The 23,650-nt window shown below is 43.4% G+C and overlaps 1 protein-coding gene across 8 annotated transcripts in view; it reads right to left on the reverse strand.

Annotated features, from left to right (window-relative positions):
* svila (supervillin a) overlaps window positions 1-23,650 on the reverse strand; it is a 190,862-nt gene that overhangs the window by 73,971 nt on the left and 93,241 nt on the right. For 5 of the 8 annotated variants that reach the window (XM_085987666.1, XM_085987663.1, XM_085987664.1 and 2 more), the window contains 4 exons: window positions 23,300-23,432; window positions 21,498-21,545; window positions 16,662-16,739; window positions 11,985-12,053 (listed from right to left, as the gene is read on the reverse strand). In XM_085987666.1, coding sequence (XP_085843792.1) covers window positions 11,985-12,053; window positions 16,662-16,739; window positions 21,498-21,545; window positions 23,300-23,432 — 328 coding nt within the window. The remainder of the gene's footprint in view (window positions 1-11,984; window positions 12,054-16,661; window positions 16,740-21,497; window positions 21,546-23,299; window positions 23,433-23,650) is intronic. The other 3 variants (XM_085987667.1, XM_085987670.1, XM_085987665.1) reach the window with 2 other exon arrangements.

The following is a 23,650-nucleotide window of genomic DNA, read 5'->3' on the forward strand; positions in this document are numbered from 1 at the left end:
CAGAGTCTATAGAATTTTGGAAGATGATCAGCAATGCATCTATTTCTAGGGCCACTTTTAAAAAAGGTAAGTTTAATTTTAGCCCTGTAAAAAAACTTCAATTTTTTCTTCAAAATATTACATTTTTGTTTAAAATATTTAATTTAATGTACTTTTAACTAATTTTAAAAACGTGCTTAAAAAAAAATTATTTAATGTTTTGATGTGATCTCCATTCATACTTTTGACTGGTCTAAGCTGTCAAAAGTATGAAGGGAGATTTCCTTCTGTTGTGTATGTACCTTTATAAGAGAAGAACTGATTCTATACTGCAGTACCGGCAGTGACCACCCCTGTATATAAAGCCATAGCAGGCTTCTGTATTTCAGTCTTGAATTACTCTCTGTTCAGTAAATACCTGTTTTATTGTTCTCCTGCAGTCTGAGTATTATTGATCCTCGGACACTACACTGGCGACGGGCAGGTTTGAACTCACCTGCAGTACTGCATCACCTCACGGGGATCTTTTCCCTGAAGAGAAGCTTCTTGGAGGTCGAAGTCAGAACGGCGGGCGTCGAACGCGGGCAACTGCCCAGGGATCCATCGGACAGTTGCAGGGGAGGCTGTGGAGAGCTGGGCCTGGCTCCCCAGTCGAGGTGTTCCAGCAAGTCGTGCTGGTAGTCCGGACTGCGGCGGGCTCGGGCTCGATCGAGCGGCTCTGCAAAGGGGCCGTGCAGCGTCGTCGGGAGGAAGAGAGAGAGAGAGGGTGGAGCGCACAGGGCGCGGTCGGTGCTCAAGAACAGGGCAGCGTGGAGAGTATAGAACGCGGGGAAGGAAAAGTGAGACGCGCCGAAGCCGCGGGTCGCCGCCATTACCCTGTAGAACGCTAGGAGCAGCGTGGCAGCAAGGGGAAGAAGGAAAAGTGCGGGAGGCGCCATTTTAAATCACCCAAGATGCCGAAAAGTGGCAGTATCACTGCTTTCGATAACGAGGTAGAAGACTGGACCACGTATGTGGAAAGAATTGAAGTGTACTGCGAGGCAAATGAGGTGGCCGATGGAAAGAAGGTGTCGGTATTATTAAATTTGATGGGCACGAGAACGTACGGCCTATTGCAGAATTTAATTACCCCAGCTAAACCAATGGAGAAAAGTTTTGAGGAGATTGTTAATATCTTACAGGAACACCTAAACCCTACACCGCTGCTGATAGCAGAAAGATTCAAGTTCCATAAAAGAAACCAGCACAAAGATGAGAGCAATGCTGACTATCTTACGGAACTACGCAAGTTATCGAAGCACTGCCAGTTCGGAGCAGGACTGGCAGACACCTTAAGGGATAAGTTTGTCTGCGGGCTCCAGAGTGAAGGAACCCAGAAACGACTACTTTCGGAAAAGGACCTGACGCTAGAACAGGCTTTCAGCGTGGCAGTATCCTACGAAGCAGCAGCACGGGGAGCTGCGGAAATACAACAGAAACCACAGGAATATAGCGCTAACGAAATGGCGTATGGAGCAGAAAAATGCTATTGCTGCGGCAGAACAACCCATGATCAGAAGGACTGCTGGTTCAAGGACAAAGTATGCAGGCAATGTGGGAAAATGGGACACATAGCAAGAGCGGTACTTACGCGATCCGCCCAGCCGTTGAAGCAGAGCTGGAGAGTCTGGAGCGTTCGGGTGTGCTGTCCAAGGTGGACTGGAGCGAGTGGGCCACACCCATCGTTCCTGTAATGAAGAAATCATTGAGCAGCTCGCCTGGGGAACCGAAGAAGGTTCGCATCTGTGGGGACTTCAAGGTAACTGTGAACCCAGTTCTGCACATAGTACAATATCCACTTCCACGGATAGAAGATATTTTCGCCTCACTATCTGGAGGGAAACGCTTTACAAAGATTGATCTGGCCCAAGCGTATCTACAAATGGAGGTGGAAGAAACGTCTAGGAAATAGCTCACGATAAACACTCACAAAGGCCTTTACCAGTACAATCGACTGGTATTCGGGGTAGCATCAGCCCCGGCTATTTGGCAGAGGGCGATGGAACAAGTCCTGCAAGGGATCCCGGGGACCCAGTGTTATTTGGACGACATCCTGGTTACGGGCGAAAATGACAGTGAACACCTTGCCGACCTGGAGCAGGTGCTCACGAGATTACAAGAATATGGGCTACGAGCCAACCGCCCCAAATGCGAGTTCTTCAGGAGACAAATCTCGTATTGTGGCCACATGATTGATGAGGAAGGGTTGCATAAGTCGCCGGACAAGATTGAGGCTGTAGTCAAGGCTCCAGCACCAGAAAATGTGTCGCAACTGAGGTCGTTCCTCGGGTTGGTGAACTACTACCATAAGTTCTTGCCGAATTTATCTACAATTCTGCACCCACTGAACGCCCTGCTGCAAACTGGAGTAACATGGAAATGGAGTGATGAGTGTAAGCGTGCCTTTCAGAAATGTAAATGCCTAATCACTTCAAAAGAAGTATTGGTCCACTACAATCCAACACTACCGATTCGGTTAGCATGTGATGCGTCTCCCTATGGCATCGGAGCGGTGCTGTCACACAAATTCCTTGACGGTTCAGAGAGGCCAATAGCCTTTGCGTCGCGCTCATTAACCTCAGCCGAGCGTAACTACGCCCAGATTGACAGGGAGGCCCTCAGCCTGGTGTGGGGGGTGAAGAAGTTCAATCACTATCTGCACGGGCAGAAATTCACCCTACTGACTGATCATCAGCCCCTGGTCTCCATTTTTAACCCAAAGAAGGGCGTTCCGGTGATGACGGCGCAACGGCTGCAAAGATGGTCACTTTTTCTAGGGGCACATCAGTACGACATCGAGTACAAGGGTACGAAACAGCATGGAAACACTGATGGGCTGTCGCGCCTACCGTTGCCTACGGTAGAGGAAGCACCTGCAGTGGACCCTGTTGAGATATTCCATGCGACCATAGTCGAATGTCTACCTGTTACAAACTCAAGTATAGAGAAGGAAACCCGAAATGACCCGACACTCTCTCGGGTCTATGATTTGATGGTGAAGGGATGGCCAGCACATGGCGACTCACTGTTGCCAGCATTCTCGCCAAGGAGAGAACAGCTGTCAGTGTGCCGGGGGACCTTGATGTGTGGATCCCGAGTGGTAATTCCACCCAAGTTGAGAGATAGAGTGCTCAATGAGCTTCATGAGGGTTATCTGGGAGGGGTAAAAATGAAGAGCCTAGCCAGGGCGTTTGTGTGGTGGCCGGGAATCGATAAAGAAATCGAGGATATGACCAAGAGATGCACAGGATGCCAGAAGGTCCAAAACGCTCCACCACAGGCCCCGCTACATCCATGGGAGTGGCCCTCATCTCCATGGCAACGGGTACACATTGATTTTGCTGGTCCATTTATGGACTCAATGTTCCTAATCGCTGTGGACGCCCATTCGAAATGGCCAGACGTCATCAAAATGTCCTCCGCCACCACGGAGAAAACTATTGCAGTCCTACGGACCATCTTCGCCAGGAATGGCTTGCCAGAACAGATTTGCTCCGACAATGGGCCACAGTTTGTGTCCAAGGATTTCCGGAAGTTTCTGAGGAATAATGGGGTGAAGCATTACACATCTGCCCCATATCATCCAGCCACAAATGGATTGGCTGAGAGGTTTGTTCAGACCTTTAAAAAGGCCATAAAGGCAATGCATAATGACGACATACCACTACAACACAAGGTGGATAATTTCTTGTTTGCTTACCGGAATGCGACACATGCAGTCACCAACCAAGCTCCAGCCATAATGTTCTTCAACCGAAGGCTAAGATGTCGCCTGGATTTGCTCAAACCAAACATAAGAGATGTTGAGGATAAGCAATTCCAGCACATAAATGAGAAGCCAACCAGGAGCTTCAAGATAGGGCAACCAGTCTTGGCCCGCGACTACCGAACAGAAAAATGGCAGCCAGGAACGATATGCACACAGCAGGGACCACTAATGTACACAGTGGACGTTGGAGAGAGCATCGTGAGACGCCATGCTGACCAGATTCTAGAGTCACAGGAACAAGCCAAACCCATACCACGAGCAGGTGCACCTGGTAATCAACCCGAAGTACAGATTGCGTCTACCTCAGAAGCAGTGGTATTGGAAGCTGACGAACCAACCAATGACAATGAGCCAGAATCGACTCCGCCGCAAGAACAGGATACTCGAGAAAGGCGCTATCCAGTCAGGATCAGGAAGCCTCCTCAAAGACTGAACTTATAAATGATTATTTCAGTTGATGTATATAGTACAGAGAAAATTGTAATTGTAATTAGTTATTATTTAGTTGTTAAATGAATGTTATGTACTGTTTATCTAAAAGGGGAGGAACTGTTGTGTATGTACCTTTAAGAGAAGAACTGATTCTATACTGCAGTACCGGCAGTGACCACTCCTGTATATAAAGCCATAGCAGGCTTCTGTATTTCAGTCTTGAATTACTCTGTGTTCAGTAAATACCTGTTTTATTGTTCTCCTGCAGTCTGAGTATTATTGATCCTCGGACACTACACCTTCTTTCATTGGTTCCCCATGGTCCACGTGATCCCAGGGACGCTTGTGAACCGCATGACCCCTGGGATACCTAGGCCCTGCGCATTTCGTAGAGCAGAGGCCCAGAAGCGGAAATGGCTGGACCTCTGGAGCACTCAGGTAAGGGCCTAAATTTTTTCCAGATCGGAGGCCTCCGCACACAGGAAGCCTCTGATTGGAAAATACGGGCCTATATATTTTTTTAAAATTACACAAAAGCAAAAATGCATTTTGATAATTCAGCAAGCCATTCAGAAAGCTTAGTGGTTGAATTTAGCAGCCAAAGGGTCGACGTATAAATGGGTTTAATAACCCTCTTTATTTGCCAAACTATAAATCAAAAAGACTCCCTTTGCACAGTAGCTTATCTAAACTGTAGGGATCACACATTACATGGAACAGTGTCTGAGATCAGCATAAATATATAAAAGGAGGAAAATTCCAAAAAGATTTGTAAATACGCTGTATATTTACATCACATGGGTTGTCTAAGGATGAGAAAAAGCTCATTAGGTCTGCAAAAACTGGTCAAGGAATTTAATCTTTGAATTGAACAGGCACAAGAAAAGGCTTTAACCATTTGAGTACCAAACACTTCTGGCAAAATCAACTGCAAATAAAGAGTTTCATCATTCTTTCAAAGAATGCGATCAAATTTGATTTATTTTGTCCCGTTCTAAAGAGCACATGCTGGGTGACATTAGAGATACTGGCTTGTCGGGGTTAATAAACCCCAAACCATAAGGACGTTTAACACTCGGCTTTAAAGCCACACTGGATTAATGACTACACCACTATGTTAATTCAGGTTTTGCATTCAATCCAACCAGTAGCCTCCTTCAAATCGATAAGCCACTGACTTAAGTAACATAGATGGAAGAAAAGGAGGTTGATCAGAACTCTTTGTAAGGACTGGTTTTCTAAGGGACATCTTAATGGTACGACTCCTCTGCAGAATTACAATACTGTCTGGATTTACCAATTAACGTTTTTTGCTCTTGGTCTTGTGTAATTAATAATGCTCAAAGGGCTAAGAATAGCAGAACAGAATGAAGATACAGCAATCACCTTGGAAAGCTCGGGCATCAGTCTCATTGTTGGTGCAGTTCTGAATTTAATTACAAATAGAAAACCTCTCTGAAGAAAGGTCATCAACCTGAAAGGTTAACTCTGTTTCTCCACAGATGCTGCCTGACCTGCTGAGTTTTTCCAGCATTTTCTGTTGTTATTTAATATAAAACCTCTATTGAGTTTATAAACTTCATCTAAATTCACAACTAAAGTAATGAGCCCAGTCTGTGCACTTTGTTATTTAGGACACACGCCTTAGGACCATGCACATTTATTCTGCAGCTATAAAAGTCTTCCACTTCACAACAGATTTGAACAGGATTAATAGTACGATGGTAAAATACTGCAGGTGCTGGAAATCCGAAACAACAGAAAATGCTGGAAAAACTCAGCAGGCCAGGCAACATCCGTGGAGAGAAAATAGAGTCAACGTTTCGGGTGAAAACCCTTTGTCAAGACTAAAGAAGCACAGGAAATGAAATAGGTTAAGGGGCCAGGCTGGGAGAGAACAAAAGAGAAGAGACATTAAGAGGTATTCAAAACGAGACGAGATGGTGATAGGACTAGTGGAGACAAAAGACGGCTCTAGATTAGGTAATCTGAATACTTAATTTTACAAACACCAGTGTCACTTCCATATTTGGAAAATTAGCAAGTACACAAGCATTAAACGATTAAAGATGGTACACCATGGCCTGCACTATTAAACCCATGAAATATGGTTTTCACTGAATTAAATTCCATATATGGGCAAGAAACAGTGCTCACTTGTTTGAATATCGTGGTGCTGACTTTCAGCTGCCTCTCGTCCATTTCTTGGACAACCGACAGAGGAAAATTGGGGGGTTGGGGGCACCTTGGACACCCTGTGACATGACGCCCAAGATTCAATTCGCAGGCCAGCATTTAAATAGGTGTCCAGCACTCTTGCCCAAAACAGGCTGTTTAAATATGCAACTCAGGGGGCTACGCCAGTTGTAGGACCCCAATTGTCAGTTTCATGTACAAATGGGTGAAGCGTGCGCCATGCACGCGAGGCCTAGTTATACTAGGCAATCAGCAGCCTAACTAGTGGTATTTAAAGGGACTGCTGGAGGCTGTTCCAAAAATGGTCTGAGAATTCTTTTTAAGGTGGAATATTTGTGGAGCCTGGAGGAACAGGAGTGATCCTCTGGCCCCTACAAAACTACATTGATCCGGTCGGCCCATTCTCAGCCCCAAGTTCCTCACATCCCCCCCGCCCCCAACAAACCCATTCCGCCGGCTGGCTCCACGCAGAAGCTGGATGATTTCAGGCCTTCGAAAAGTGGTGAGCATCAACGGATCCCCCCATTTGATGGCTGCAACTTGCTGGCAAAGTTCAAATGAGGCCCTGGATATGGTTTGGGAAGGCGCACTGCCGATTTCACCTGCTTTGAGCCAAGTTAAAAATCATCCCCTGTATTCCCTCACCTAGTCATTAGAAAAGTAACTGTGCATGTTTCCCTCGCAACTACACTGCCAATGAACCACAACAAAATACCTCCTCTGAGCACCATCCTCCATATATCCCCATCCTCACCTCACTTAAAATTAACAAGAGCAGACTTTTTCATATGCAAACAGGCTATCCACATCATTGTCAGTGCTTTCAATGACTCCCCTCCAACTTTCTGCCTTTTTTCCTGCCCTCCACAACCGAGCCTTCATCAACCTCTTTCTCTCTCCCCCCAGCCACCCCCACAGCTCAGATATCTCACCCATGATGCCTAAAATCTGCTCCCCTGGCATTTGCCTTTCCAGGTACTGGCCACAAAACCTCATCCACTTGGCCTCATGCTCGCCAATAAATCCATTTGCTCCAGTATTATCCCTGCCTCCTTCAAGACTACCATTAGTACCCTCAAAGCTCTCTCCTGGTTCCACTCAGACCCGTTGTAACGCAGGCATTGCATCCACCGGCTTCTCCTCCTTTGTCCACATGAGTCACCCCTCGTACATCTTATAGGTTCATCCTTGGTCTCCCTCTCCACCATTTACATGGCACTCCTTGGTGATACCTTCTGGAAGCATGCAGACGACATCCACTTCTACTTTCTCCATCGATCTACCGCCCCATCTCCGACCTTCCTTTCCTCTCCAAAGTCCTTGAATGCGTTGTCGCCTCCCAAATCCATGCCCACCTTTCCCGCAATTCCATGTTTGAATCCCTCCAATCAGTTTTCCGCCCTTGCCACGGTACCGAAACGGCTCTCATCAAAGTCACAAATGACATCCTTTGACTGTGTCAAAGGTAAACTACCTCTCCTCGTCCTTCTTGACTTGTCTGCAGCTTTTGACATGGTTGATCACTCCATCCTTCTCCCAACGCCTCTCCACCATCATCCAGCTGGGTGGGACTGCATTTGCTTGGTTCCATTCTTATCTAAGTAATTGTAGCCACAGAATCACCTGCAACGGCTTCTCTTCCCGCTCCCGCATCGTTACCTCTGGTGTCCAAGGATCTATCCTTGGCCCCCTCCAATTTCTCATCTACATGTTGCCCCTTGGCGACATCATCCAAAAACACAGCGTCAGTTTCCACATGTACGCTGATGACACCCAGCTCTACCTCACTACCACTACTCTCAACCCCGCCACGGTCTCCAAATTGTCTGACTGCTTGTCCGACATCCAGTTCTGGATGAGCAGAAATTTTCTCCAATTAAATATTGGGAAGACCGAAGCCATTGTTTTCAGTCCCCGCCACAAACTCCGTTCCCTAGCCACTGACTCCATCCCTCTCCCTAACATCTGTCTGAGGCTGAACCACACTGTTCGCAACCTTGGTGTCATATTTGACCCTGAAATGAGCTTCCGCCCACATATCCGCAGCATAACTAAGAATGCCTATTTCCACCTCTGTAATATCTCCCGTCGCCGCCCCACCTCAGCTCATTCGCTGCTGAAACCCTCATCCATGCCTTTGTTACCTCTAGACTTGACTATTCCAACGCACTCCTGGCTGGCCTCCCACATTCTACCCTATGTAAACTTGAGGTCATCCAAAATTCGGCTGCCCGTGTCCTAACTCGCACCAAGTCCCGTTCACCCATCACCCCTGTGCTCGCTGACCTACACCGGTTAAGCAACACCCCGATTTCAAAATTCTCCTCCTTGTTTTCAAATCCCTCCATGGCCTCGTCCCTCCCTATCTTTGTAATCTCCTTTAGCCCCACAACCCCACCGAGGTATCTGCGCTCCTCTAATTCTGGCCTCTTGAGCATCCCCGATTATAACTGCCCAACCATTGATGGCCGTGCCTTCTGTTGCCGAGGCCCTAAGCTCTGGAATTACCTCCCTAAACCTCTCCGCCTCGCTACCTCTCTTTCCTCCTTTAAGATGCTCCTTAAATCCTACCTCTTTGACCAAGCTTTTGGTCACCTGCCCTAATTTCTCCTTATGTGGCTCGGTGTCAAATTTTTTTTGTCTTTTAATACTCTTGTGAAGTGCCTTGGGACGTTTTATTACGTTAAAGGTGCTACATAAATGCTTGTTGTTGTTGTTTGCCATTTTATTCTCTGGCTTGCCATCAATTGATTTTACCTCCTAATGTAAAACACAGATGTTCTCGTGCATGAGGTCCACTATAGAAATGCAAGTTGTTAAAAAAAGTAGTTCCTACTTCCACATCTACAGAACGGGTTTAATGACGTAGACGTTGCAGCTATGATGTTACTACGTGACATCATGAACCTAATACAGCTCACTTTTACCTCTGTTCCTGGTCTATTGTATGCTAATTTTTCCATTGATACTGATGTAAAAAGACTACTGAGCGCTTGGTTCGAGTATAAAACAAGGCTTTAATCAACTGTTTCACAACCATGAGATTCTAGTTACATCACTAGTTCCTGGTTACAAAAACGATCTGAGCAAGCTGGGCCCACGCCAGAGTATTTATACTCCTTGGACGGCGCCACCAGCTGGCCGCCCAGTGTTACTTCATGAGTCATTTCTTCATGAATAAGATTCATGACAGATACCAAAGTTATAGAAACTGATCACATATAGCAAGCAATTAGGAAGGCAAATGGTATGTTAGCCTTTATTGCAAGGGGGTTGGAGTACAAGAATAAGGAAGTCTTTCTGCAATTATATGAGGCTTTGGTGAGACTACACCTGGAATACGGTGTACAGTTTTGGTCTCCTTATGCAAGGAAGGATATACTTGCCTCAGAGATGAAACCAATGTTCCCTCTAATTTTTCGTGTGCGCTGTCCCTTTAAATTTGCTGCGCGGTATCTCTTCCAGCGGCAGAAACTGGTGAACGGCCTGGGCGGGACCTCGTGATTGGTGTGCGGCCACGCACTTTAGGGGGAATATTGGATGTATCGAAGGTTCACTAGATTGATTCCTGGGATGAGAAGGTTGTCCTATGAGGAGAGATTGAGTAGATTGGGCCTATCTGGTGCTTAGAAGAATGAGAGGTGCTCTCATCAAAACGTATAAAATTCTTAAAGGGCTTGACAGGGTAGATGCTGAGAGACTGCATCCCCTGGCTAGAGTATAGAACTAGGGATCTCGAATAAGGGGTCAATCATTTAGGACTGAGATGAGGAGAAACGTTTTCATTCAGAGGGTTGTGAATCTTTGGGATTCTCTACCGCAGAGGGCTGTGGAGGCTCAGTTGATGAATATATTCAAGACTGAGATCGATAGATTTTTGGGTACTCAGGGAATCAAGGGATGTGAGGATAGGGCAGGAAAGCAGAGTTGATGTAGAAGTTCAGCCATGATCTTATTGAATGGTGCAGCAGGCTCGATGGCCGTATGGCCTACTCCAGCTTGTATTTCTTATGTTAAGAGACTCACTGGATGTAGTAATTATCAACAGGGGACTGTATTGAATAACTCAACTACACTGCCCTCGACCGTGTCAGTTCTATCTCCCGCACCTCTGCCCTCACCCCTGCCCCTCCCTCCCGGAACCACGATAGGGTTCCCCTTGTCCTCACCTTTCACCCCACCAGCCTCCACATTCAACGGATCATCCTCCGGCATTTCCGCTACCTCCAAAGTGATCCCACCACCAAACGTATCTTCCCCTCCCCTCCCCTTTCAGCATTCCGCAGGGACCGCTCTCTCCGAGACACCCTAGTCCACTCCTCTATCACCCCAAACAGCCCTTCCCCTTCGCCTGGCACCTTCCCATGCAAGCGGAGGAGATGTAACACCTGCCCCTATACCTCCCCCCTCCCCACTGTCCAGGGCCCCAAACACCCCTTCCAGGTGAAACAGCGATTTACTTGTACTTCTCGCAATCTAGTATACTGTATTCGCTGCTCACGATGCGGTCTCCTCTACATTGGGGAGACCAAACGCAGATTGGGTGACCGCTTTGCGGAACACCTCCGTTCAGTCCGTAAGGGTGACCCCGAGCTTCCGGTCGCCTGTCATTTCAATTCACCGCTCCATTCCCACTCGGACCTCACCGTCCTTGGCCTCTTGTACTGTTCCACGGAAGCTCAACGTAAACTCGAGGAACAGCACCTCATCTTCCGATTAGGCACTTTGCAGCCTTCCGGTCTCAATATCAAGTTCAACAATTTCAGATCATAACCTCGGCCCCTATTTCATTTTCACTTATATTTTTCCACTCCTTTCCTTTCCCCCCCCCCCTCCTTTCCTTTTGTTTCTCTCTCACACCTGGCAGCTATCTTTTGCCCTGCCAGTACACTTTACACCTAATCACAGCCTATTACCATCTCGTCTAGCTTCTAATCTCTTTTACTTCTTTTGGTTCTTTTATTCTTTTGTCCGATCGCAGCCCTGCCCTCGATCTAGTTCCTTTTCTCTCCAGTTTTGAAGAAGGGTCAAACCCGAAACGTCAACTCAAATTTCTCTCCACGGATGTTGCCTGACTTGCTGAGTTTTTCCAGCATTTTCTGTTGTTATTTCGGATTTCCAACATCTGCAGTATTTTGCTATCAACTACAGCACTCTTGTACTCTTCAGTTGAGTCCATCCATTAGATTAGCATCATGTTCAGCAGGTCAGTGGTACATTTAAATTTAAACAAAATTTGAACTTTAGTGAGACCCTGATAGGTGCATCTCACAGATGAGGATTAGCCTGTTGTGACTGAAAACATGGCTATTTTCAGAATTGTATTAGTGCAAAATACACTTTGCAATGCTCATTACCGGAATGCATGAAACAGAGAGTTACTCTAATATAAACGACTTGTACAGAAGAATAAAGTGTTTATAGCTCAGTGCAGAGATCTTACTGCAGTTGTCAGAGTGTTTAGTATTGGTTACTAGCATAGTCCCATGCATGCATGCAGTGGGTTTTTTTTTGCATTAGAAAACCCATCAGAATAACATTTTTATAATATGAGTGTGTGTTCCTTCACCTTCCACCTCCAAGGATGGCGCTCATCAAACAGCTGAGGACTTGCTTCCCTAGGACTACCACAAGTGACCTTCAAAAAGGAAAAGAGCAGTGGAAAATAGAGCAGAAAAAAAGCAGGTTGCAGAAAGGAGAGAAAGATCAAACAACTCAGCCCTGTGCATAACACAGAAGGCTCAACAACGCACAAAGTTTCCAGTGCTTAAAAAGCTTTACTCACGTCTAAAAATGTGAAAATTAAAACAGTTGCTTCATTCCAAAATTTAATTTTAGCTATTTAGAAAGGTTTTGCATTCTATTATTTTTTAAAAAACAATTATTTGTTGAAAAGTTGAATTTCTACAGTTCAGATTTGACATGTGGCAAACTCTTGATAAGTACAACTTAGAAATCTAAGATTTGGTTTTCCTTGCAAAAGTACTAACTTAAAGACAAGTGAGCAGTCGTACAGTTTTCAGGGATTGCTAGAGGCAGATTTCAAGATGTTGAAGTAACAGCTGCTCATCTCAATGTACTGTACATAGAAACATAGAAGATAGAAGCAGGAGTAGGCCATTCGGCCCCTTGAGCCTGTTCCGCCATTTAATGAGATCATGGCTGATCATCCAAATTCAGTACCCTGTCCCTGCTTTCTCCCCATATCCCTTGATCCCTTTAGCCTTAAGAAATATATCTAACTACTTTTGAATATATTTAATGAATTGGCCTCAAATGCCTTCTGTGGTAGAGAATTCACAAGTTCACCACTCTCTGGGTGAAGAAATTCCTCATCTCAGTCCTAAATGGCTTACCCCATATCCTTAGACTGTGACCCCTGGTTCTGGACTCCCCCGCCATCGGGAACATCCTTCCTGCATCTAGTCTGTCTAGTCCTGTTAGAATTTTATAAGTTTCAATGAGATCCCCTCTCATTCTTCTAAACTCTAGCGAACATAAGCCTTATTGACCCGATCTCTCCTCATACGTCATTCCTGCCATCCCAGGTATCAGTCTGGTGAATCTTTGCTGCACTCTCTCCATGGCAAGAACATCCTTCCTCAGATAAGGCGATCAAAATTGCACACAATACTCAAGGTGTGGTCTCACCAAGGCCCTGTAGAACTGCAGCAAGACATCCTTGTTTCTGTACTCGAAACCTCTCCCTATGAAGGCCAACATACCATTTGCCTTCTTAACTGCCTGCTGCACCTGCATGCTTACCTTCAGCGACTGGCGCACAAGGACACCCAGGTCTTGTTGCACTTCCCCTTCTCCCAATCTATTGCCGTTCAGATAATAATTTTCCTTCCTGTTTTTGCCACCAAAGTGGATAACCTCGCATTTATCCACATTATTCTGCATCTGCCCAATCACCCAACCTGTCCAAATCATACTGGAGTTTCTCTGCATCCTCCTCACAGCACACACGCCCACCCAGCTTTGTGTCATCTGCAAACTTGGAGATATTACATCTAGTTCCCTTGTCTAGATCATTAATATATGTTGTGAATAGCTGGGGTCCTAGCACCGATCCCTGCGGTACCCCACTAGTCACTGCCTGCCACTCGGAAAACGACCCGTTTATTCCAACTCTTTGCTTCCTGTCTGCCAACCAGTTCTCTATCCAAGTCAGTACCCTGCCCCCAATCCCATGTGCTTTAACTTTACACGCTAATCTCTTATGCGGGACCTTATCAAAAGCCTTCTGAAAGTCCAAATATACCACATCCACTGGTTCTCCCTTATCTATTCTACCAGATACACCCTCAAAAAATTCCAGTAGATTAGTCAAGCACGATTTACCTTTAGTAAATCCATGTTGACTTTGTCCGATCCTGTCACTGTTTTCCAAGTGCTCTGCTATTACATCTTTTATAATGGACTCTAGCATTTTCCCCACTACATTTGTCAGGCTTACTGGTTTATAATTCCCCGTTTTCTCTCTACCATCTTTTTTGAATAGTGGGTAATATTAGCTACCCTCCAATCCATGAGAATTGTTAGAGTCTATATAATTTTGGAAGATGACCAGCAATGCATCTACTATTTCTAGGGCCACTTCCTACCCTAGGATGCAGATTATCAGGCCCTGGGGATTTATCGGCCTTCAATCTCGTCAATTTCCCTAACACCATTTCCCTACAAATACTGATTTCATTCAGTTCCTCCCTCTCATTAGACCCTATGTTCCCCAACATCTCTGGGAGGATATTTGTGTCCTCCTTTGTGAAGACAGAACCAAAGTATGTATTTAATTGGTCTGCCATTTCTTTGTTCCCCATTATAAATTCCCCTGAATCTGACTGCAAGGGACCTACGCTTGACTTCACCAATCTTTTTCTCTTCACATATCTATAGAAGCTTTTACAATCAGTTTTTATGTTCCCTGCAAGCTTACTCTCAATCTATTTTCCCCCTCTTAATTAATCCCTTTGTCCTCCTTTGCTGAATCCTAAACTGCTCCCAATCCTCAGGTTTGCTGCTTTTTCTGGCCAATTTATATGTCCTCTCCTTGGATCTTATGCTATCCCTAATTTCCCTTGTAAGCCACGGTTGAGTCACCTTTTTTGCTTTATTTTTATGCCAAACAGGGATGAACAAATTCTGTAGTTCATCCATGTGATCTTTAAATGTTTGCCATTGCCTATCCACCGTCAACCCTTTAAGTAACGTTCCCCAATCCACCCTACCCAACTCGCGCCTCATACCATTGTAGTTTCCTTTATTTAAATTCAGGACCCTAGTTTCTGAGTCAAATAAGCCTAATCGACCCAACCACTCCTCGTACGTCATTCCTGCCATCCCAGGTATCAGTCTTGTGAATCTTCGCTGCACCCTCTCCATGACAAGAACATCCTTTATTTAAATTCAGGACCACAGTTTCGGAGTCAACTACTTCACTCTCCGTTTCAATGAAGAATTCTATCATATTATGATCGCTCCTCCCCAAGGGGCCTCGCACAAGATTGCTAATTAATCCTTTCGCATTACATAATACCCAGTCTAAGATGGCCTGATCTCTAGTTGGTTCCTTGACATATTGGTCCAGGAAACCATCCCGTATACACGCTAGGAATTCCTCCTCCACAGTATTGTTACTAATTTGGTTAGCCCAATCTATATGTAGATTAAAGTCACCCATGATAACTGCTGTGCCCTTATTGCACGCGTCTCTAATTTCCCGTTGAATGCCCCAACCTCAACATTACTGTTTGGGGGTCTGTATACAAGTCCTACTAACGTTTTCTGCCCCATGGTATCTCTCAGCTCTGCCCATACAGATTCCACATCATCAGAGCTAATATCCTTCCTTACTATTGTGTTAATCTCCTCTTTAACCAGGAATGCTACCCCATCTCCTTTTCCTTTTTTCCGGTCCTTCCTGAATATTGAATTCCCAATCTCGGTCACCCTTTAGCCATGTCTATTTGCACAGCTAATTCATCCACCTTATTACGAATGCTCCTCGCATTAAGACACAAAGCCTTCAGGCTTGACTTTTTAACACTCTTAGTCCCTTTCCTCTGTCTCCCTGCACAAGTTCCCAACGCCCTGCCATTTTAGTTTTAACCCTCCCCAACAGCACTAGCAAACACTCTCCCTAGGACATCGGTTCGGGTCCCGCCCAGGTGCAAACCGTCCAGTTTGTACTGGTCCCACCTCCCCCACAACCAGTTCCAATGTCCCAGGAATTTGAATCCCTCCCCCTTGTTCCTGTTCCTGTTCCTGGGACTAGGGACAGGGTCACTGGCAAGGCTTGGAAGCTAAGCAGAGCCAGGCCTGGTTAGTACCTGGAGGGGTGACCATCAGGGAAGACCAGGTGCAGAAGGTCATGGAAGGAGCCCCGAGGAGGGGCGGTTGGTGAGAAGGTCACGGAAGGAGCCCCGGGAGGGGCGGCTGGTGAGCAGGCCCGGGCGTTGGGCTGAAGATTGTCGGACAGGAGGAATGGTGGAAATGGAATGGCGGCGCGCACAGACGCAGCGGCTTTGCTTCTCCCAGGACGGTGCTATTTACGTTTAATGTTAATGCTATTTGTACTGGACTCATGGGAGCTTGCAAGATCACATTTCGTTGTTCATGTACTTGTGCAATGACAATAAAGTTGAATTATTATTGCACCATTCCTCTAGCCACGTATTCATCTGAAAGATCCTTCTATTTCTACTCTGACCACGTGGCACTGGTAGCAATCCTGAGATTACTGCCTTTGAGGTCCTATTTTTTAATTAGTGGAGACAGACATTCTGATCATTCAAATCGTAATAATGCAGGACATGCTACAAAAAGCAGTCAGAACAATCTCCCTTTGACAAATAAAATAAGAATGTTTATCTTTGTTCGACAAATAGCCTAGCGGGATCAATTTTACTTGAATCTTTTATATGTAAATTTTGTGAAATTCTTACATTTTCAAATTATCTGGCGAGGGTAAAACTGTAGCAACTTAACAGCAGCTTTTTGGTAGTATATAAAGCAGCAACAATGTAATCCCTTCTGTTGGCAATTACTGACAACAATGTTTACCAAAAAAATTCTAAATATATAATCCGATTTGACAACCAGTTCAAAAGCCAAAGAATATTTTGATAGCTGATTATATGAAGCCTGCAAACAGTTGGTCAAAAAGGAGGTAGCAATGCTGAAGTATTCTGTAGCGGGAGTGCATCTTAACTCATGCAAAGGGTGAAAACCCATTGCTCACCTGGTTACTATGCACAATGTACTGACATGTATGGGCAGCAGAAAGGGCAGGAGAATAAGTAGAAGAATAAACAGGTTCCTACAGACACGAGCAAATGCAGAGCAAGAGAAATAAAAGAAAAAACTTAGTGGAGAAAAAACCCTGGAGGCACTATAACAGTTATTCTTAAATCGAATATTACGGCATACAGTTATGTCTTAGCTCAAAATTGTACTGAGGTACATTAAACAATTCCTACCAAAACACATTCAGCATCACAGTTCAATTCTTCCATCATGCAAAACAGCTACTTACAGATTTGTTAATATTAGCTAAATAAATATTTAAACAAGCAACTACACTGATCATCACAAGGCACTCTGCCAGACAGGACAGGCAAACTCCATACTGCTAATCACTTTATCATATTGAAGGAGAAGAAACAATGGTTACTGGTTTTCTTCATGCTGAAGGCCCTATTCATTAAAATTGTGACTTTTAAAATGAAAAATAATTCTCCTTTCGGTCAAAGCAAAGCACTTTGTAAATGAACATTTTATTATTAATGCAGGCCAATAACAAAAGTGAAGAATTTAAGAGTAACTTTATAAGCACTAAACTGCAGCAAAATCTTATAGGGAATAGATATGATTCTTTTAGAGAGAAAAAATTAACCCAGCCCACAATGTTAAAAAAGTGTTTTTGAACAGTTGTGAATATTTATCCCATTACTAAAGGTTTGTTTCTTGCATTTTCACCTTACAGCATTAAAACAATAATTATCAATGCTAATTGCTCCATTCACTGTGAAAGTTCCATCCCCATAAATTAAGGTGTAAATACACAAACATCAATGTTTCTGTTGACAGGCACTTATGCAATATTGAGGGAATAAATTTTGATCACCGCCAATTTAAAGCACCACTGCTTGCTCATTTAGATGGCACTTTGTGATAGCTTCTTTATTTCCACAACTCAATTTTCATATTTACTGAAGTGTTAATAGAATTTATTTTGGACATCAGAGGGTTACCAAAAGGAGCCTTTTGGAAGATACTGATCATCTGAAGAGAGATCAGGTAGAATGCTCATTGGCTGGAAAAACCCAAAGTGGTAGCAGGCGCTTTCACATTCGCTTTCAAAACTGGAAATAAGAACAATGTGTGGAACTTGCACAGGCCCATTCGTCCCATTAAAGCAACATACCCTATTATGGGTTCCACCCCATCAACTAAATCTCCCGAGGGAAAGTTCTGGGAAATGTTAACATGCAAATCCCCAAGCAAAGGGTTGATGGAAAAAGATGCACAGAAAATTAAAATCACCCTTTGACATTTTGGCAGCAAAATGAATAATACATGCAAATATCACTGAAAAATGTAGAAAGCAAGAGCTTTTCTGTAGGTCTTTGCTGATCATTCAAGTTAAAATTAAGTTAACTTTTCAAGCTTAGAGATCACAGGTCTGATTACAGATAAAGGCTTAGATTTTCTGATCAGTTCTATTTTAAAGCGGTGGTTAACTATTTAAATTGGCTGAGTTTAGGCTGGTGTAAAATAATACCACTTGGCAAAGCTCACTCACTGTCAAAACAGCCAGTCCGATAGAATCTTTTGTAAATACAATATTTCGGAGGAAAAATCTCCAATACCAAATTGGTTGAATCAGATTCAATGGCCCTGATACTTAGTGTGATGGGGAGGGAGCACGGTTGCAGGAAGGAATCCCGGAAATCCAGGGGACATGGAGGTGCTGTCGAATTTTACAGCAGGACCTTATCATCGTTTTCTTCTTCAGTTTCCCGACCGGCAGCAGGACAGATTGACAGCCTGACCCACTGCCGGGTGGGAAAGCCAATGACTGGAGGCCATGGCTGGGGACCATTGAGGACGGTCCCCTGCAATCGGGAGAGATCGTGGCTTGGTGGATGGGGGAGGTCCAGAGCCCGACAATGGCGAAGAAGGGAGGGAAAGATCGAGGGTTGGAAGGGGGGGTGGTTAACATTGATTCCAATGGCTTTTCACCATATATATATATAGCAATGACTTGGATGAAGGAGTTGTATATCCAAGTTTGCAAATTACACCAAGATAGGAGGAGCAGCAAGTTGTGTAGATGAGAGAAGGAAATTACTAAGGGACATAGGCAGATTAAAAGAGTAGGCAAAACTATGGCAGATGGTGTTCAATGTTGGGGTAAGTGCTAGGTCATCCACTTTGGATCCAAGAAAGACAAATCAGAATACTTTCTTAATGACGAGAAACTTGGAACTGTGGAGTAGCAAAAGGATTTGGGAGCCCAGGTACACATATCACTAAAAATTAGTACACAGTTACAAAATGTAATCAAAAAGGCAAATTGAAGGGGGCTGGAATACAAAGGTGAGGAAATGATGCTTCAGTTGTACAGAGCCTTGGTCAGGCCACATGTGGAGCACTGCATTCAGTTTTGGGCACCAAACCTCAGGAAGGATAAACTGGCCTTGTAGAGGATCCAGTATATATCCACCAGAATGATACCAGGGTTTAAAGGATTAAATCATGAAGACAGGTTGCATAAACTTGGCTTGTATTCCCGAGTTTAGTAGTTTGAGGGGTGATCTAATTGAAGTTTTTAAAATGATAAAGGGATTCAATAGAGTAGATACACAGAAGCCATTTCTTCTGATGGGGGAATTCACAACAAGGGAGCACAGTCTTAAAATTAGAGCCAGGCTATACAGGAGTAAAATCAGGAAGCATTTTTTTCAACAAAAGGTAATGGCAATCTGGAATTCTCTCCCCCAAAAGGATATGGCTGCTGCGTCAATTGAAATTTTCAAGACCGAGAGTGACAGGTTTTTATTAGGTAAGGGTACCAAGGGGTATGGAACAAAAACGGATAAATGGAGTTGAAGTACAGATCAGCAATGATCTAAATGAATGCCTGAACAGGCTCGAAGCGCTAAAGTGGCACACAATTCACTTACTTTCTTTGGATAACTTCCTGCTGTCAAACAATATTATGGCAGAAACTATCAAACCAATGGAAATACCCATGCAATCATTCACCTTGTAATTGTTCACCTCGTGTTTGATACTCCCGAACCAAGTCAAGCAAACACACATCAATATAAATTTACAGTCACAAATGGAACGGTTTATTAAGTTTAATACAAGATTTTATGTGATTCCCTATGGTACTGGGGGGAACAAATCACCTTGCTCAATCTCTCCTTAAAGTAAACACACACAATATTAAGAACTATATGGAAACCAGCATCAGGAAAAATAAAAAATATATCATCACAATCTTTATGTATACAAACACACACACAACATCCACCCAGGCAAAAGTAAACACCGTTGGCAAAAAATATGTGGAATCTGGAGGTAAAGCAGCATAACTTAATCACAAGCAAAAACAGAAAGAGTGTTCTTTACAGGAATTACTGAAAATATATACAATTGTGCTAACAGAACAAGTTGCAATTAAGAGGACTTTCAAAGATCTGAATAATTGCAAAACGATCTGCTCAACAGAAGTCACTTATAATGCAATACTTACAGGGCAATCACAATTCCAAGAGGAATAAAAAATATAAACTCCTTCTGGAATGAAATGCACATCTCCCGAACAGCTATTAATTCAGGGAAAGCTTCTAACTCCAAAGAAAGTGGATTCCTCCTTCGCTCTCCTCACCTTCTCTCGCTACCAGTGTCCACCATACAAAAATGAGTGATCATCTAACACTTGAACGAGCACAATTATTGTAGCACTGCATACTGGCTCAATCAAGATTTGCAACGAATATCCTAAAATCAGCACTTTTAGTCGCAAATAGATTCAATACTTTATGAAATTGAAGCCAGCAGCATCTTTAAATATTTAGAGCACCAAATCCCTACCCTAGCTCATGCCAAAAGTGTGACTAAACAATCCATCAGATATTTATAAACACACTCACGCTTACATAGCAGGATCACACAGTTTTCTACCATCCCTGCATTGGTATAATTAATAGACAATGCAGCAAGGAAATTCAAAGCTTTTAAATCATTAAACCAAAGCCACTGCCACATTAAGGGGACAGGTAGGACTAAAAGGTACCAACCAGTCTCAGACATACAGGGCTGCACAGTGACAATGAAATATGCATACAAAAGCTCTACTTCTGAGGGCTGATTGAATTTTAGTGTTAGGAGACTGGTAGCAGGAGCATCATCTCTCTAGTAACAGTATTATAGTCTTGTATAAATAGACTACAGTTAAGGGCTACAATTTGAATCTCTAGTTTGTTGTATTATACTTAAAAAACAAAACAAAAAAAACAACGTGCATCCTAATTCAGCATCAATGCACTATAAGACTAATGTGTAAACACTTTCACTGTGGTACCATGTGTGATGGTATAGCACAGTAATACATTGCAGGGAACACGACCATTGGTTTTAAACATCGCTGGGCATTAGTTTGTTTTATTGCTTGCTGTCAGCTACATGAGGGTCCTTTAGCTATCCATAATTTCCCTTTCAGTCCAAGGTCAAAATAGGTCTTAATCACCATTCCTCCGTCTTTCTGGATGAACTTACCCTCATGTGATAGTTTTTCCGTCTAAAATCAGGAAATGGTGTTCATTTATAGATATGTTGGTTCACCTCGCGCACATTACCTGAAAGCAAAGCCTGTGTTCGACTCTTCCAATAAACATTTGAAGTCACGACCAAACCCAGAATTCCACAATCACCAACAGAAAAGCAGCCATTTACAAATACGATGAGTGAAATATAGCATTCAGCTCCTAAAAACAGCCAGAAACACAAACAAGTGCATAAGGCGAACCCCTAGTAAATCCCTAACAGACATTGTTGGTCTTACCCAGAGCTGATTAGAAACACAGATGTCATCAGTAACCTCTCCTTTCTCCTACAGGTTGAAACAAAAGGGAAAGATGGCAAAAATATTTGAGCTGGCTGTTCATTGTAAACTTAGTATTAGAAATCAAACTCTCAGATCTATAAGCAAACCAACCTTTTACAAGAAATATATGATTAATTTAAAGCACAGACCAAACAGGCGATCCTGCCTATCCAGCCATCTCCGAGATGGATCACTAAAGGTCATTGGAAAAACTTCATCACACAGCAGACTCGAAATAAATGTACCTCACCACTAATTTATAGAAACGTTTGGTGAAGCAGAACTTGTAAAGTGGTTACTTTGACTTGTCAATGTGATTCATTCTTAGAATTTAAATTTCATGCTGTATGACATTCATACAGCAACCTTCTTAATGCCGATTACTCAGTCTGTGACACATTTACTGGCAACGATATTAAAGCTGCAGAATGCAATTTTTGCTAAAATCAACTTCTTCACCATATCTCGCCTCTCTTTTCCCTTCCTCAGGCTACCCAGCATGTGAAAAAGGGTGTGCAGGTGACCAGCCACTAGAGGCATTTAAACACTTCATTTACATACCCTGATACTTCCTCCTGGTGCTCTATCACAACTGTTCATCTTTCTCCCCCTCCCACCTCTAGTATATAATCAATCATTGCGGGGTGAAACCTGTAAACTCCCACCTGGGGACTAAGAGCTCACTAGTAACATTAAAAGGTGATTTTACCCTAAATCAGTACTTAAATATCCCAAAATAATTGCAAAAACAAATCACATTATTTTCTCAAACTAACGTTCCCCCACTGCTACGTAATCTTGCAAAGAAACCCAAAATGTAGCTGTGTATTCCGTTAAAACGACAGGTGTTCACTTTTATTAGCTGACCTGAACTGTAACAACTCAAATTTATATTCTTCTCCTTCACAATTTTACTGCTCCCACCTTTCCTTTATGTCCTGCACTAATGTATCACTCCAGGAAAGCAACTAGCAACTGTACTAGATGCAAAGCTGATGTAGTAAAAGACTACCTCCGCCAACTGGTTTCACACCTGAGGTAAAATGCCAAAATGATGCCAGATTGATTGCAGTTATATTATGTCACTATGAAGTAGAAAGCATTTTGCATTAATGGATGTTATGCAGTATATTGCACTATACAACTTCTTAATTGAACCCAAGGGAAGCACATATCTCCACCTCAGCTCCCAAGGTAGGAAACTAGATTATTTTCTTACTGCGCTGCAAGTCAACTGTATTGAAAAACTTATCAGAAGCTTATGTAATCATTTAGATCAAAAAGTATGGCTACTGATGCATAAAGGAAAAATCTAAATTAAGTCTTCAATTGGACAACTGAACAATCCTGGCTTTTTACACTTTGTGCTCGGAAAAAGGTTATGCACATTATAAAGTATTTATTTTCAGCAGGTATCCTTGTTGAAATTAAGACATAATGCACTTCGATTCATCAAATGGCTTAAACACCTCACAGTTGAACATCCATTACAGATCTCCAACTCCTGAAATAAAATTACCATCTCTTTTTAATTCTTAAAGTCTCTATCCTTTTAACTGTGTCCCTTGCAAGAGTTGTTTTCTGCCATTCAAATTTCTACAGCTGTGAAGACCATATAATGTACTATGCAGACACCTCAATGATCAATGACATTCCACTTTCAACTCCCAGTCACAAACAAAAAATAAGGATTAGATGATTTTGCTGCTTACACTTTTGGGAACTATTCAGGCAACATGTCATTTTGCAAAATGTGTTACCTTTTTAATGCAAGTATGCTCTGTTTCCTGAAACTGGGTACAGCGACTGGTCATGGTCTTTTTGGCATTGTCCTGCTTCTTGTTAATTCTGTTCCTCCAGTCCTCTTCTCCACTTCTCTTCAGCAAAGCCATCCTGGAAAAAAGGTCTCTAGCAAGCTTAAGGAGAACATAGTCATCACTAAAGGAGATAAAGATTACAGAGTGTGGAAAATAAAACACTCAATTTCATGAGTGCAGAAGACCCAATAGTTCAGAACTTCACAACTTCTAATTTATAAAGTTTCTATTACAGAATAAGCCAGTTATTACATATCTCTCATGTATCTGTTTATATAAGGGAGGTAGTTAATA

Source organism: Somniosus microcephalus, chromosome 5, assembly GCF_052327205.1.
Source record: "Somniosus microcephalus isolate GS21.2 chromosome 5, FLI_Smic_1.0, whole genome shotgun sequence".
Lineage (NCBI taxonomy): Eukaryota > Metazoa > Chordata > Chondrichthyes > Squaliformes > Somniosidae > Somniosus > Somniosus microcephalus.